Below are 16,411 nucleotides of genomic sequence, written 5' to 3'. Positions count from 1 at the left end.
TACATGTACATGTACATGTACATGTACATGTACAAACTACGATCAGGAGTAGTACACTGTACAGTCATAATCTCCAGGGGGGTTACACTAGATATACTGTACATGTACACCGTTATGTACTCTAGATACAATTCACTCAGTCACCCTGCTGCATTACACCGCCGCCAGTACAGTATACTCGCTTACCATTATCAGTCGGGCCTGACACATGCGAAACTTCCTAAGCTGGTCGTGTTCTTCAACACAAGAATACAACCGGTGGTAACGCGAACGTGTGAACTTTACTTGTGTTCTCATTGGTCAACATGCGAAGACTCCACTGTCCAGTCAACTTCGCTAATAACGACTGCGGATAACACGACAATTCGCGAATAACGACATAATTTTCATGCCCAGAGCAAAGTCCCATCCAACTGTGACACATAATTATTATAATGAGACTTCGGGTATAACGACACTTCGCGAATAAGGACACTTTTCTGATGCCCCGCCGAGTGTCGCGAAGTTGACTGTACATGTAGCTATCCAGTATATCCATACATCCTCACAATACTGTCCAAACTGAAGATGGGCCTTACCCGAACATTCGCATGATCATCAGATTCTCTTTCTTGCAGTGATTGATCATGTAGCCCAGAGACCGTTTGGAGAGCGCTGTGAAGATTTATGGCCAGTATCGTTGCGTACAACATAATTGGGTATACCGACGCTCGGTCACACTGTAGCTTCAATACAGTCGATCAGAAGCTGCGCGTCGCGTCAACGTTTCAGTCACATGACCATCTTCATTCTGTTATGTACTTAGAATACCTAGTACGACTCGTAGGCTAGTACATGACGTCATGTACATGTACATGTACATTGTATCTTCGGAACGCCATAACGCTTTTGGTTAATTAATTTAAAACTAATTTTCTGTCCATTCATGGCATCCTGGATCCTGTAGTTAAGTACCCAATGCATTATGGTCATTGAAGTAACTTTGTAGCACGTTCCCGACACGTGTCATATGCGTACAGGATGCAGAATGGCTAAGGTCAGCAAGGAGATGAAGAGTTTGTTAAAAGCGCTCTCCACGCTCCAGCACTTTTGTCGCATGTACCGACACCGCAGGTGATACTGCAAAGTGCTGGCGTGTGCGTGTTCGTGAAACATTGAAAGTGGCTTTCCGGGAGAGTAGAGGTAAGTTGAGAAGGATGGCGAGACCCGAACCGATCTAGTCGTGACATGATGTGGGAATGTACAATTACAAGTAGTCCCAGTTGACACAAACACACACGCACACAGTACCCCATGTACCACACACACACACACGCGCGCGCGCGAGCACGAGCATACACACCGTGGATATAGAACAGCAGACATGTTCTGCAGACAATGGTCACAACCTAATTGTATCCATTCTATGCGTTTGAAAGTTTCATCTGCACACTCCTCGACACAAACTTTTTATTACAATCAGCAAAATGTGAGAACAACAATGGACAAAGAACTCAGCGGATTCAAATGTAATCGGGGCTTGTTGTTATGACAACACACTGCTGGTACTACTGCTACCGGTAGTGCTCATCCGACAATCAGACAATACAGGATACCACCCTGAGCCTGGAAATATTGAACCAAGAGTACTCTTGATTGAACTGATTCATATCATGTATACGAGAGATATCGTGTCTTAGAATTCATCATTCAGAGCATTCTTTCCAAAACTGAAGGTGGCTTCATGATTTGAAGTGCTCATTTTCTTCGGCACTTTGGACATTGAAGTCTGAAGCCATCAAACAAACCGGTCTGTTGTTCCTCACCGTAAGTTGTTGTAGTAAGTAGATAGCGACATCATGTCTGTTCGTGGTCCAATTCCTACCGCTTTACCTTGTAGCCATGTGTTGGCTTGTTCGTGGCATAACTTAACCGTATAACGCCTAGAGGGCGGGTATATCCGCCTGACTGTACCGCGAGTGCATGCTGAGGTGACTTCAAACTTTGGCTTAAACATGATGGTGGCATGGGACTGCTGCGTGATGCGTGCTGCGTGCCACGTCAATTAAGACTTCCCGGATGGGCCACTGGGGGACACCCTGCCTATGCCAACAGGCAATGCTACCTTTTAGAGATGTAGACAGCCCATGATCCTGACTCATGATGTCACTCAGTACAGAGTCTAGAGTGATGAACTGTTACTTGCGCAAGAGAACCCGCCGCTCGCATGAAGTAGACCAACACCACGTACTCCGCACACACGGTGCACGAGGAAAACAGCTGGCAGAGCTTAGCTAAACCCAACCTTATGACCAAGTTTTTCTTGCAGGGCTGAAGACTTGCATAAAAGCAACATCGCTCTCAGCACCAACCTCTAATCGCCATGTGTAGAGAGAGTTGTTACTCTTTGTGAAAGAAGGTAGAGGAAAGTGAAGCTTCTACTTGTGCTGTTGACGCTAAGCGGGTATAACCGCAGAGGTGGCGGCTACTTCTGATTCTACTCTAGATCGGTGTACTCACACCAAGTGATGACCACAACAGTTACGACTGCAGGACACCTTGAAAGCGTGTAATTAATATTATTATATGAATTGCAGGATCTCAGGCAGGCCGGTGCTGTCTTCAGCACACAGTCGTACTTGGTATCTCTATTCATTATCACGTGGAGCGCTACAAACTCGTACCTGCGCTGAAGGAAACCTGTCGTAGCTCCTTGATCCGCTATAGTCGTTGCCTCACCTCCCAGACCAGTACATTGTATCTCCAATTGACTGAGCTATCTGCGACTTGAGAAATCCACGAGCAGTCTCGAGTGACGTGGCCTTCCCCCGACAAGAAAGTTAGTGTGATTAGCGTGTGTTTATCAGTAATCCGTAAGCAATGGCGGCACTTGCACAGCTTGGTCGCGAGGATCTCCTCAAGTTCGATGAGAGTACGGACGCTGTCAACAGCAATGACCTGCAACTAGCCATAGAGCGTCTGTGTGACATGTACGAAACGCCTGCTCCCATCGTGTTCAACAAAGCTATGATACTGGCTGCTGCTTGTAACTTCAACGAGGCTTATTTGGTGAGTAACACCGTGTTATCAAGAGTAAAAACCTTATACTCTTTGTATTTGATGATGGCGATTGTGATGATGTGTTTAAAGAATTTCACCTACTTGTACAAGTAGGTGATATTATCTTTGCGGTTTGCTTCATAGCTGTAGTGTTTAGGCACCCAGGATGGCAGAGGTCGTATCTGTTCACGGGGGAGACAGATGAATCCCGGGACATACCACCCTGGGGCCTAATAAATTACAACTCCGAGGAGAGGGCAACTTTGTCTAATTGTTGTTGTTTATTTTAGAGCAAAGAGGAAGAAATGTGTCATGCGCATGCGTATATCTGGTGAGGGAGCTGACGTCATGCAGCGAGGTCGCTACAGTACTCCCCCACCAGAGAACAAGCGGAGCGCAGAGAACGACAGAGAAAAAACAAGGAAATAGCAAGAGCGCTGCATGTGGCGTACCCAATGTTTGTTAACGAGGCTAACAAAGGCCGAAACAGAGGGAAAAATGCAGGAAGCGAAAAGAGATGCGTGACAGAGGCGGGTTAACATGTCAGAGGTGGATTAACGTGACAGAGGTGGAGAGCATGTCAGAGGCAGAAAGAGAGAGAGAGAAAAAAAACTGTATACATGCTGTGAAGGCAGAGGCAAAGACGCGCAGTAATAAGTTGCGGGAAAACTTGCCGATGAACAGCCCATGTAGCCGTGTATCAATGTGGCGAGGCGGCGACTGGGTAGTCGGCAGCCGATCCAGGTACGGAACATGTCAGCAATACAAGTTTGTAGTAGGTAGCAGCAGTGCTGGCTCCACGACTGGGGAGGCTTTGCGGGTGGGAGGGGGCCAAGCTCCAGCTTGTGGCCGGCGCACACTGGACGGTGGTTGGAGGGTGGTTGCTCCACAGCTGCTCCAGGTCCAGGCGGTGAGGTGCGGATGTTGAGGCTCAAGTTTAATGTCAACAGCCGGTGATTGACAGGCAGCCAGAATGCGGTGCACGCAGGAACGGACTGCGGCGAAAACCAGTGATGGCTGGCAGGCTGACGGGCGGAAGCAGCATGACGACGGATGGCGGCGGCAGGAGGGCGTAGTCCGCAGCAGCTCCAGGTGTGCCGAGGGCGGGTGGGCGGCGAGAGGCACCACAAATTCCCAAATCCGGAAAGTCAAATCTACTGTATACAAATACTCCGCGAGCGCAGCGTCAGGGGTCACCAATTTAGGCACCCAGGATGGCAGAGGTCGTATCTGTTCACGGGGGAGACAGATGAATCCCGGGACATACCACCCTGGGGCCTAATAAATTACAACTCCGAGGAGAGGGCAACTTTGTCTAATTGTTGTTGTTTATTTTAGAGCAAAGAGGAAGAAATGTGTCATGCGCATGCGTATATCTGGTGAGGGAGCTGACGTCATGCAGCGAGGTCGCTACAAGTGCTCCGGGATGTCCAATGATGCCGTTGAAGTAAATACATGTACAATAGCCGCGGGCTCTAGCCTTGTACAATCAGGTTTGCCATGATCTGGCCACGACAGTACACGTACATGTAGATCTACTCTCTATGAACGTATGAAGTCAGTCGTGAACAAAGAAATCCAGCCCGTCAGTCAAGAGCAGCGCCGCGTTTCTGCTTTATTCACGGTCCGAAATCCCGTACGAGGGAAGCAGGGTCGGCATGAGCCTTGGTACTGCTGACTGCTGTCCGCTGTCCGGCACTCAGGCGTCGGATTTCTTTTGGCCACAACTGACTGTACAGACTACAGCCTAGTAATAGTACAGATACACTAGCTACCGCCTACCCGTAACCATGGTAACCGGTAACGTACTGCAAGGTTGCTGCTGAAGTGGCCGATACAGTGAACCAGGTGGTCTCCTTATCCAGGGTCATTTGACTGGAACAGCATCCCTTGGTCCTGGTTGAAGTGGTCTTCTAGGACAGGTGGTCGCCTTATCCGAGTGGTCGCCTTGACAGGTTTTACTGTAATCATTGCACATGACTGCAGTCTAAAGATGTATTGTTCAACATGTTGCGAACCCTCAACAAATGTGGCCATATCAGGGAGGGTAACGTCAGACTGATAGCGATTCACAACGCTGACACGACTAAGGGTAAAATAGGAGTACATGTCCAAAGACAGGACGCCGCGCTATGTACACTGGCAGTGCACTAGTGAAGGGGGCACGCACTCAGGGCGTGGATGGCATTCATCGAGAAGTTAGTTTGTAGAGTATGCAAGTCGCTCATTACGCACGGTGGATGTCTGTTGCATTTCCTCCTTTCGAGCACTTGTTGTGATTTGGACTTGAGACATGAGTGGCTGTTTAATTGGAGTTGACTTGATTGGAGCTCGCTTCATCATTCGCTGTCCCTGGCCTGGGCCTGTGGCAGATTTATCAGTGGGGCGGCTGTGGTCTGAGGAAAGGCCTGAAACTAAAAGTCTGAATCGTCGATAGCCACGGTGTGCAGTGAAGAGAGAGAGATGAACTACTGAGTTCTCTAGTCTGCCGTGCAGCAGTGTTGTTGGATTTCAGCTACATGTACAACCTATCACATTGACAGGAACAGTGTGGAATCCCAGAAGCCAGTGGCGATGACAGCGGACACCAGAGCTGCCTGCAAGCAGCCAGAAATCGGTAGCAAATACGCAAAGTCGTGTATCGAAAATGACTGTGCTCTGCTGCATGGTGATCACTAACCAGAGTAATCCGCTACATTGCTACATTGTACATGTACATGTACATGCTAGCACTTTCCCGTCTGCATACATGCAAATCTACTCCAGGTTGATAATTATGAGAAAGTTTAATCTGCAGTCATATACATAATACATAATACTAGTACAAGTACACAGAAGAGGTTCTTAGTTTGCAGCGAGTTACAGTCCTTGACATGTTGGTAATAATTATTCTTTGTGTGGCATTTGCTACTCTTGACTTTTTCCTGTTCAGCTGTTGACGGAAGCACTGAGCCAGGATGCATACCTGGTCGTGGCTAGGTTTCAGCGGGGTCTTGTGGCACACAGGCTGCAAAGGTATGAGGTGAATTTCAGCTGATTTCGCATGCCCAGCGGCATGTGAGTATATAATTATCTGGGGAGGGGAGGGGAGGGGAGGGGATACCAGCAGGAAGAAAGGTAAACTTATTGAAAAGATTTGTCATGGACCACTGCACCATAACTGCGCTCTCCAGCTGAACTCGTGCCGCTTTGCCTGTGGTGTGCTGTGGGAATGTCGTGTCGAGTTCGGCTGGAGAGCACAGTTATGGTGTGGTGTGGTAGCTGGTGAATAATCCTTACAGGGCCAAATGCTGCTGCTTTCCCTTTATTTAAACTTACTGTATGGCATGGTTTGTTTGATTTCACTTCTTGACAACAACTTGAGGTCCTATCAAAACATGCTGTATTAGAATCATGTGTTCTTCCCTTGCAGTTCATTATTTCCAAGAAAGAAAGCATCTCTGTTGCGCAACACCCCTTGCAAACACTGTACACAGTACATGTAGTATGAATGACCGCACTGTTGAATATAAAAAAAGCAACAGCCTACCGTAAAAGCCATTATTCTAACGAGGCGCATATATAACGATTTCCCAAAATCGACTGGTTTACGTGTACCAAAGGTGACGATTCTCACCCATTCTCAACGCTCAATTGAACAGTACACTTGTCGATTTCTGTATAACGATTTCTATTTCAACAACAGATTTCTCCTCGCTAACTCGTTAGAGTTAGCACTTCGCTATATATACACGTATGGCTTTTACACAGTATTAACTTGAGTGCACTCGTGATGGCATTCACAAAACAATGCCAATAGGAATGCCTTCTCAAGGTTAGCACTTCCCACTCCACTATCCCGCACTGCGCATAAGTCAAGGTCTCTCTATAAGTGATTGCAAACCGGTTACCCACGCAGATTGTCAACATCAACCCCCAGACAGCTGAATAGTTGAGTGTGGTGGCCGGTTGATCGGTGGAATGAGTTCTCCAATGAGTAGATGACTTGTATGCATTCCTAAAATTGCCCTGTACCAAACCACCTCTTAAGGTAACTGTTAACAAGAAGTCGTGGCATAAACCCCAGTGACATTCTTAGAAGTTTCCGTATATTATGTAGGATGGGTACTATAGCAGACACAGCGGAAGACGTCACGTTAGTTGTAACTTGTAACTCTCAGTTTCATCCTGCTGGGCAATCAGCAGGCAACTGTTTTTATCAGGTCATCACCAGTTGTCGGATGACAAACTAGCCGCCTGCAACTCAGAGTTACAACATTAATGTCCTCCGCCGAGTCCGTTATGTTCTAAACTCTGTCTTTGACATAATTATAGCACTCTCTGCAGCTCGGGATCAAGGGATTTGTAGGTTGGGCATTATGTTAAGTGCACAGGTGGCTGATATGACCAATGGACGTGTCCATTGACTGAAAAGTTACTATCTGAAAGTGGGTCCTCTGAAACGTCACAGCATCTCACAATAGATGACACGGTGACAGCGCCGATGATGAGTTCCCGGCCACAAAGCAGTGAGGTTGCATGCCACTAGCAGGCAATACCTATCATGACCCATGGACTGTATCTATCATTACCCATGGACTGTACCATTACAAACACTGATGTAATGACACAGATTCCATGGTCCATACCTCAGCCTGAGTGGTGGCAGCTGAGTGCTGAAAATCAAGTAACGCAGAATCCGGAGTGATTAAGACTTTCCCTCTGCATGTCTAATAGCATCAGATTTCAATGCAGGGGATTTAATGTGCTAGGCAGCACAAATTGTTTGATATACCATAATGTATGTCCATGTGCTTGTGTGTGTCGGATGTCGGAAGGCTACCTTCTTGCCAAAGCATTTGGAAGTTGGACTAGTTTCGGCTCCACAATCCAGTGTGTCGTTACTATAAGGCCATCATTTTTTATATCTATGTTTCGCGTCGTCTGCACGCATACGTTTTGATTTTTTTCGGAAAAAAATCAAAAAATCAACCATGCACAGTTAGTGTACGATCGTGCGAGTCATCATTGTTAACTGGTTGCATACGGCGAAGCTGGGATTCAGAAATGGCCTCGAGGCCGGCCACCAGCGTTGGTAAATCGTTTGTTCGGCATCTGCGACCAGTATTCTATGAGCTTACAACATTAATATTACAACAGACCGCATCGATCGCCTCAAGCTGAGAGGATGCGTCGTTCCGGAGCTCTTTGCACCGCTGCTGAAGGCTGAGTACAATAATCCAGAGAAGCAAGGGCACCAACGGTTGCCTCCTCTGTCCAAAGTGATGCAGATTTTGTGCTTCGATGTTCGATTTTTCTTTCGGATGTACACCATGCACGAGCTATTGTGCTGTGTACAGTTCTATACACCTCTGATGAGCCTTTTTATTATTTTGCAACTTTTTATTTTTTTCCACCTCTCGCATATGATTCTGGAAGTTGAACTGACGCGAAACATAGATATAAAAAATGATGGCCTAATAGCTTTCATGGCTGAGGTTGTTGGTATGTCTGTTGACTCTGGGTTCCCAGTACTCAGTAGCCGAGGCTGGTTGGTAAAGTAACTCCAATTTCACTTCAAGGTACCAGTGCATCTAGTGTCTGCTTCTATCAAAGCAGCATGCTGTCTATACTGGTTACCCCAGCAAGTGTAGGGTGTGCATAGGTAACTGTCTTGGCCGTTTTATGCCGATGTACTCCGTGTGGTGTAGACCAGGTGTGCATTGGTGGTCGATTCACATGGCTTCGCCAGTTGTGTGGATTAGACAGTTATCTGGGGCTAGTCTTGATCTGTCTCATTCAGATCTTGTTCGCTATTGTTGCTATAAGAGAAAATCTGTGGGTGCACATCCAGTGCATTTGCAGATTTGCGTGCTTCTCTTGCGACGGGTGTAAACATGGTACATGGTGTGTGTGTGTGTGTGTGTGTGTGTGTGTGTGTGTGTGTGTGTGTGCTTGTGCATGTGTTTGTGTGTGTGTGTGTGTACGTGTGTGTATGTGCATGTGTGCACTCGTGTGTGTGTGTGTGCTTGTGCGCGTGGTCATGCGTACATGAATCACTGACTTCTGATCCCTCAGAAACGAGCAGGCTATGCAGGACTTTCAGAAGTGTCTGCAGCTGATGCGTGGTCTGTATATCAATTACTCCACACTCGGACTGGACTTTGTGCTATGCCGACATCATGTTGAGTTTAACCTGGCAGCCGTCCAGCAACTGCTGGGTCTTCAGCAGATGGCACGGGACATGTACAAGACGGCTCTCGCAACGAAAGCAAGCATGGAGAAGGAGTCAAAGGAACGCACCGATGCCGACATTCACATAGCTAAACACAGTGCCACACTCGACCAGCTGCAAGTGAGTGGAAATGATAATTGTCTTCTTTTTAGCATCCCCTTCTATGCACTCTGTCTCTCTTTCTGTATGCCAGTCTGTCCCTACATCACATCTATCCTTTTCTCTGTTGCTCTCAATCTACTTATCGTGTTTTCCCGATTATAAGTAGCACCTTGTTACATTAAAAAACAAGGGTAAAATTGGGGGTAAAATTGGGGGTAAAATTGGGGGTAAAATTGGGGGTAAAATTGGGGGTAAAATTGGGGGTACGTCTTACAGTCGAGCATGACTTACTACTGAAGTGAATATGTCGAAAAATATGGCTCAAACCTGAAAATGGGGGTGCGACTTATAATCGGGGAAATGCGGTATCTCTCAAAGAGAAAGAGGGCCAGTTTGGATTCGTCGCAGTAACTCAAAGATTCATGCTACTGCAATCATCAGACGACTGATACTAAAACCCGAGACTAATCATCATGGATATGATCATGCGTGATACTTGGTGCTTAAATTGACATATTCAACATTGCTCTACGCGATTCACGAAGAAAGGCCAGTATCACACAGATGGTATGGATGATGTGAGGGATAAGGTAAACTTTGAGTTACGACGAATCCAAACTGGCCCTCTTTCTCGTTTGAAGCGCTCTGCATTTTGTGCGTCGAGCACTTTCCGGCAGAACTCCTTTGTACTTATCTCCGACCTACCTTTCTATCAAGCTACCTCTCTTTCTTCCTCCCTCCCTCCCTCCCAGTCACAGTCTTGGTTTGGAATTGCTCTGTCACTACTTGGATTGCGAAGAGAGCTGGATAAAGGACTTGTTTTCCTTCTTCTTCTTTTTTTGATCATATCACCAATATACTGAGTATGAAGAGCGATGGCGCAAAAAGCCTCATCTGAATTGCGAGTGGGTTCTGTACTATTCACTGGTTTGAGAGAAAGACACAAACGGGAAAAGTCTGAAGAAAAAGAGTGACTGTCACCATCAGGACTCGAACCAGGTTCTGTACTACGTGTGTGTTTTGTCTTTCTCCAACAAAATTACGTTCCAGTCATTCGCAAAGTAGATATAGTCATGTACCCGGCCGGCAAAAGTCAACTTGCTGTAATGCATTTTTTAATTTTTATTCTTATTTACTAGGGAATTCCCAACAAACGTCATCACCTTTTTACAGGGAACCCTAAGAAAGTCTTGATGGATGATCGAAATTCAGGAGGTGAAGAGGAGAAGAGTAATGCATTTTATATACTGACAGTTAACTAAATGCGCACTCATATCACAACCATGGGGACGAATAATGTATTCCAGAACGTTTTCTTGTCACAATTATCAATGGAATTCGTGACTAAAGAGAATGATGAAACTACAATAGGATTTATACACTTGGAGTGAAACAGCGAGGATACAAGCATAGTAAGAAAAATAGCACAAACCTAGGAACAATTTGCACAGGTAATAAACTATAGGTGAGGTGAGAAATGATAGGAAATTCAGCAAGTGCAGTGTGACAATGGACATGCATGTGCAAGTGTGTGTGAGTGCGAATTTACTGGAATAGCGTAAGTGCGGTGACATTTTCTTTTTGTTTACAAAGATTTGGATCACGAATGCGAATGTAGACTGCTTCTAGAACTTTCAACTGCTTGAAACTACTTGCAGAACGAACAACACTGAACCAAGAATCATCATAACTTTCACGACACACGGGGTTAGACAACAGATATTATGTTGTTCTTTTCTTATTGTCCGCAAACTCCAACGCAGCTACTTACACATTCAGCAAACTTCACTTCTCAACTCCAACAAACGGTCTCTTCACTGCGATTCAAACCAAAAATAAAATTAACATTACACGACATGTTGTTCATCTTCTGCAGATCTCACTCCCAGCCCTAACTGACCTTACGGTGGAGCCATGCCGAATGTCACACAACGTCGGTACATGTCCGCTCATCAAGGTTCCCAGACTGACTATATACAAACCGCATGGTCTGGTGTCGGATATACTCAACAGGAAGCGCAGTTCAATTACTTTGGATAAAGCAACAGTGAGTTTGGAACAATGTAGTTGGCAGCTTTCTCTTTCTCTCTCTCTCTCTCTCTCCCTCTCTCTCTCTCTCTCTCTCTCTTTCTCTCTCTCTCTCTCTCTCTCTCTCTCTCTCTTTCTCTCTCTCTCTCTCTCTCTCTCTCTCTCTCTCTCTCTTTCTCTCTCTCTCTCTCTCTCTCTCTCTCTCTCTCTCTCTCTCCCCCTCTCTCTCTCTCTCTCTCTCTCTCTCTCTCTCTCTCTCTCTCTCTCTCTCTCTCTCTCTCTCTCTCTCTCTCTCTCTCTCTCTCTCTCTCGCTCGCTCGCTCGCTCGCTCTCTCTCTCTCTCTCTCTCTCTCTCTCTCTCTCTCTATTTCTCTATCTCTTTCTCACTTACTCACTCACTCACTCACTCTCTCTCTTTCGCTGTCTCTATGTGTCTGTTTCAGTGTCAGTTTCTGTTAGGCTCTCTCTTTCTCTTTTTCTGCCTTGTACTTGTGCTTGATCACAGCCAGAAGCTGGTTATGTTGGTCAGCAAGAGAAATGGAGAGGACGCAAAAGTGAATCCCCCCTTCCCCCCCCCCCCGCCCTTCTGCCTTCATACGGAAAAATCACATTGAAAGATTCGATTCTCTCAGCAACTTTACCTATGCTTGCGCTGGCATTCTCGACTTGTCTCCGTGGCGCAATCGGTTAGCGCGTTCGGCTGTTAACCGAAAGGTTGGTGGTTCAAGCCCACCCGGGGACGGGCATATTATTTTTTTGTCTTTCTATCTAGCTTTTTTCGGAAAAGAAAAGGAAGTGAACCTTAGGAATAGGCTAGTAACAACAGAGTGAGAACTGATCCCATTTTTTCTCAGTTGTGCGGCATTTCACGTGCCACCAGAAGGTACAGCCAAGAAAATTTGTACTTTCTGGTCTGGGCTCTCCACTGGATCATTTCACTTCTACTGTTTCCGAAATATTTTATAAATGTTCGTGTGTTTTTTCAGCTGGAGTGACTGTTCCGCATCTGTAGGGAGGTCGCCATCCCCAAGTAACATGCTGCTAGATGTTTGCTCCATGCACCGTGAACCAAACCATGCAAAATGTGATGTTTGCGAATGATTTTAGGACCGGCGTTCGTACTAACCGGGTTTCATGTTGTGCTTGTGCAGCTACTGTATGGCCGCCCGGGACATCATCATGAAGTGGGGTTCGAGGGCAGAATCGTAAGTTCCTCGTAGTGCATGTACATGTACGTCACATTCAGTACCGCTCACGGTGCATGTGGCCGACAACTGGAAAGAAATGCGGGATAGGGGTTTTGTGTGATGTCAGAGATGACGAGTGTATATTACCTGTTTAGATTTGTGTTGGGTTTCAGTTCCCGTTATGGCAACACAGGATTGAGTCGTTTTCTTCAGATTCTTGGCGTTTTGATCAATTCTTTTTGTATTGAGATAATGTGTTACACCGATAATTCTCGTTTTTTTACTGTGCTGACATACAGCGCAAGTATACATACCAACATAGCAGCAATTGAGCTATACGAGTGGATATATCTTGACCATGATTTTGCATTATCTCGGCTAAACGAGTAAAGTACAGATTTTACAGCCCAGGGAGGTGTGTGATACTGACATTTCATTGTCTTCCACCGTGTGTTGACATACAGCGCAGGGATAGCCTCCAACCAATGTTTGTCAACACCAAGCAAAGCCGCGCCCGTCACCGCCGTCCTTCCAAGGCCATGGAGACGTTGGTCAAGGGTATCGGCCAAACCAGCCTCTTCTTGGCCATGGGCCGGCAGAGTCGACAGGAGAGAGGCGCTTCAGACGGCAACATACAGACCATCAAGGTACTTCATCTTTTATTGAGAGTCTAGCCATACGCTAGGCTTAGACGAGAAGGCAGACATGCCTCTGTATCTGGTGCAAGTGTTGAGCTTCGGAGAGAAAAGAGCAGTATGAGGCATGTGGCCTCCAATTTCCTACTTCAGTAATACTTTGAAATTCTCCGTGATGTCCATATTTGGTGAAGTAAAAACAAAAACAGCCAAACAAGGTAGGAAGAGCCGACTTAGGCAAAGCCCCGGCAGTCCTCATGCTGATGCGAACAAATATATTGAATTATTAGAATAAGTTTTTCGGGAAAACAAATTAAAAATATGATGTCCTCATGCTAGCAAATCCCCTCCCCTACTTCTCATAAGTTAAACCCCACTACATACACTGACTTATTTGGTTTCTAATGAATACTTTTTTTCCTATAATAATTATTGTTCCCAACTCAGCCACCAACACTGGAGGACCTTCAACTTGCTGAGATGCGCCAGGCTCGCAGCCGATCTCTCTACAACCCGGCACCATTGTCGTCCTCATCCTCCGGGTCATCACCTTGCACCAACAGCTACCTTCGACGCAAGGCCAGTCAAGACTCACATCAACTCTACTCTGATGACATCACACATGACGTCACCACCACTGAAGCTCCTGAGACGGTTCAGACGCATGGCTTGGCCTTGGATCGAGTGGATGAGCGGAGCGTGCTGGAAGAGGAGGAAACGGAGGATCTTTCACAGCCGGATCACGGAGAGGAGGTGGATAGTGCCGGAGAGGAGGCAGAAGAAGACGACGCGAGAGAAGGCACAAGAGTTGGCCACCTTCAGTTGAGTGAAGACCTCCCAAACCCCATCCCCGCGTTCAAGAAGCTCTCCGTTGGCCGCGCCAGCTCAGTGGAAGTTCTCTACAATCCGAGCAGTGCACCCGAAGAGGAGGTGACATACGACGCTAACAGCCCTCCTCAGGTCGACTCCGCCATCTCGTCACAAGAGGACGACGACAGCCAGAGTGACCCGATCGAAGTAAACGTGAACACCACGCTCACGCCCAGCACACTGCGCGACCTGGCCGTCTTCCTGGAGCACATACAAGACCAACACGGCGGCCGTCAGATGGTGGTGCACGTCCACATGCACGAAAAATGATGATGAATTGATGATGATGTCACCAATGATGTCACAGTATCCGACGGTGATGTCACTGATGACGTCACCATTTTCCAAAGCAATTTGGAACAGGTTCTTGTGCTGATAAAAACATTGTGATAAATAATAGTACTGTATCATGCATGTTGAGTCTGTGTCTGCTTCCGCTTATCATCATTCCCTGTACATGTACTGTGTGTGTGTGTGTGACCGGTCAATGTGAACAAGAGCAGCCGTGTATGTTACTGTAGCAGCTAGGAAGTTGACTCTACAATTCCCCAGGACAAGTGTACTGAGAAGTCCAACTCGAAAGGAAGTGATGGATTCGCATTTTTGCTGGCCTATTTCTGACTATGCACGCGCGATGCTGGGCCTGCAGTTTGTTCATAGGCACAGAAATGCAAGGAGACCCATCACTATCATTATAGCTACGAACTCAATAAGTCTCAAGATGACACTGCAGCTGTATTTATGGTTGAATGGTATGGTAGGAAAGACACATAACGGTATGGCCGCATTCAGAGATGTGTGTGTGTGTGTGTTTTGTGTGTGTGCGCTTGCAAGTTTAGTTGATAGGTTCTGACCCTTCGATCTTGTGTACTGGCTTGCTTCTGTCTAAGTAATGCATGGAGATTGAAATAGAGTTAAAATGAACCGTGCATTGTTTTTCACCCCCATGGTCCACGCCAGTTCACATCCCAGTCACGGGTTGCAGGTCTGGGATGGCATAGCGCCCGGTGTGGCATTCACTTTTCTTGATCAGATTGCACTGCCTGAGAGGCACTGTACATCTACAAGTACATGTACATGTTTTTTCCCCTCCCAGTTAATGGCTAAGCCTCTTATACGGGCAATCACAGAACATGATTTCACTGGCCTGATCTGACCGCGGCAACAACTGCAAAGCAAAACAAAACAAAAAAATGTAAATAAAAATAAAATGAAACTTTACAATCTGCACACAATGACAACTCCATTTTTGAGATAGTCTCTGTTGATCAGTCAGTATCCGTTACCCGTGTTAGCTAGTTGCCAACAAGGCAGGCTTCAGCAACAGGAACATCTGGAGAGGCGTCATCCATCCCCCTATGCCAGGGAAATGGTGAGCGAGCCCCCCGCAGACACATGATGTTAGCACGCAGCAAAGCAAAGGCCGGCCGGCTCCGGATAAGCGAGATGTACATGTAATGTACATGTACATGTAGGTACCTAGCAGGGAGTCGTAAAATACCGGTATTTTACGACTCCCTGGTACCTTGCCCGTACAGACTACAGTGCTGCTCGCTACACTGTACTAGTATGACTCCTACAGTATTCACTTCGTCTCAGTGATTGTAGTGAATGTCTACACTATGTGCATGACTTTGTATATCAGTTGTTACACCAAAGAGCTTGTTTGGAGATTATAACCGTTGAAATCGAAGTACATGTAGGAGACTGTGATGGTGGCGGTGACGGCGATAAAGAGCAGTTTAGGTTACATGTATGTGCGTATGCTCGTATGTTCTCCGCCAGGCAAGTACAATGTACAGTGCTGGCAACTGAAATCCGACCCCTCAGCGGTGCGTTCACATTCTAGCGGTCTCTACTAGTATTTCGTAGTTTTACGATCCCGTGTTGAGTCTTTGCGATGTGAGCGCACCGCTCAGGGGTCGGATTTCAGTTGCCAGCACTGTAGCACAACTCTCAATTTGTTTCCGGTGTTATCCTTTCACTGAGGCTTTACAATACACTGTCCTGCAGGCAAGCGGATGGACTCCGCACTTGAAATTCAATGACATGTCGTGCCTATTTCCTATCCGGAAACTGTCCTGAGTGATCCACTGTCTTCATCACAGCCGGAAGCCGGGAAGGACGGGTGACTCCTGATTTCCTCGTGCTTGTTGCATTGCACATGTATGTCAGTTGCCAATTCCTCAAAGCGGCGAGTCCAGAACGCGTTGTGTAAGCAGCCTAGCACAGTCTCTCACGCTAAACCCCGTGGCATCACTTGATCGCAGTGCATTGTACTGAATGATGTTCAGTGCTACACACCTGTACGATATCAACTACAGTTACTTGCCAGC

General features: G+C 46.7%; 1 protein-coding gene and 1 non-coding gene across 2 annotated transcripts; both read left to right on the top strand.

Annotated features, from left to right (window-relative positions):
* The first annotated feature begins 2,360 nt into the window (after window positions 1-2,360).
* On the top strand, window positions 2,361-14,868 carry LOC135821054 (uncharacterized). The gene is made up of 7 exons (XM_065334117.1): window positions 2,361-3,048; window positions 5,972-6,054; window positions 9,097-9,373; window positions 11,232-11,402; window positions 12,535-12,588; window positions 13,035-13,217; window positions 13,653-14,868. The coding sequence occupies exons 1-7, from the start codon at window positions 2,860-2,862 to the stop codon at window positions 14,343-14,345; spliced, it is 1,650 nt and encodes a 549-aa protein (XP_065190189.1). The 5' UTR covers window positions 2,361-2,859; the 3' UTR covers window positions 14,346-14,868.
* Window positions 12,052-12,125, top strand: Trnan-guu (transfer RNA asparagine (anticodon GUU)). The gene has a single exon. It is a non-coding gene; the product is annotated as a tRNA-Asn (tRNA).
* Window positions 14,869-16,411: the final 1,543 nt, after the last annotated feature.

The sequence above is a fragment of the Sycon ciliatum genome, chromosome 7 (genome assembly GCF_964019385.1).
Source record: "Sycon ciliatum chromosome 7, ocSycCili1.1, whole genome shotgun sequence".
Taxonomy (NCBI): Eukaryota; Metazoa; Porifera; class Calcarea; order Leucosolenida; family Sycettidae; genus Sycon; species Sycon ciliatum.
This window is presented reverse-complemented; position numbering and strand designations above follow the sequence as displayed.

Bases quoted from the DNA above. Each gene is read 5' to 3' on its own strand.
- LOC135821054 (XM_065334117.1), top strand. From the start codon at position 2,860: ATGGCGGCACTTGCACAGCTTGGTCGCGAGGATCTCCTCAAGTTCGAT. The intron at 3,049-5,971 runs GTGAGTAACACC...TTTCCTGTTCAG, and splicing joins ACTTCAACGAGGCTTATTTG to CTGTTGACGGAAGCACTGAG. The intron at 9,374-11,231 runs GTGAGTGGAAAT...CATCTTCTGCAG, and splicing joins CCACACTCGACCAGCTGCAA to ATCTCACTCCCAGCCCTAAC.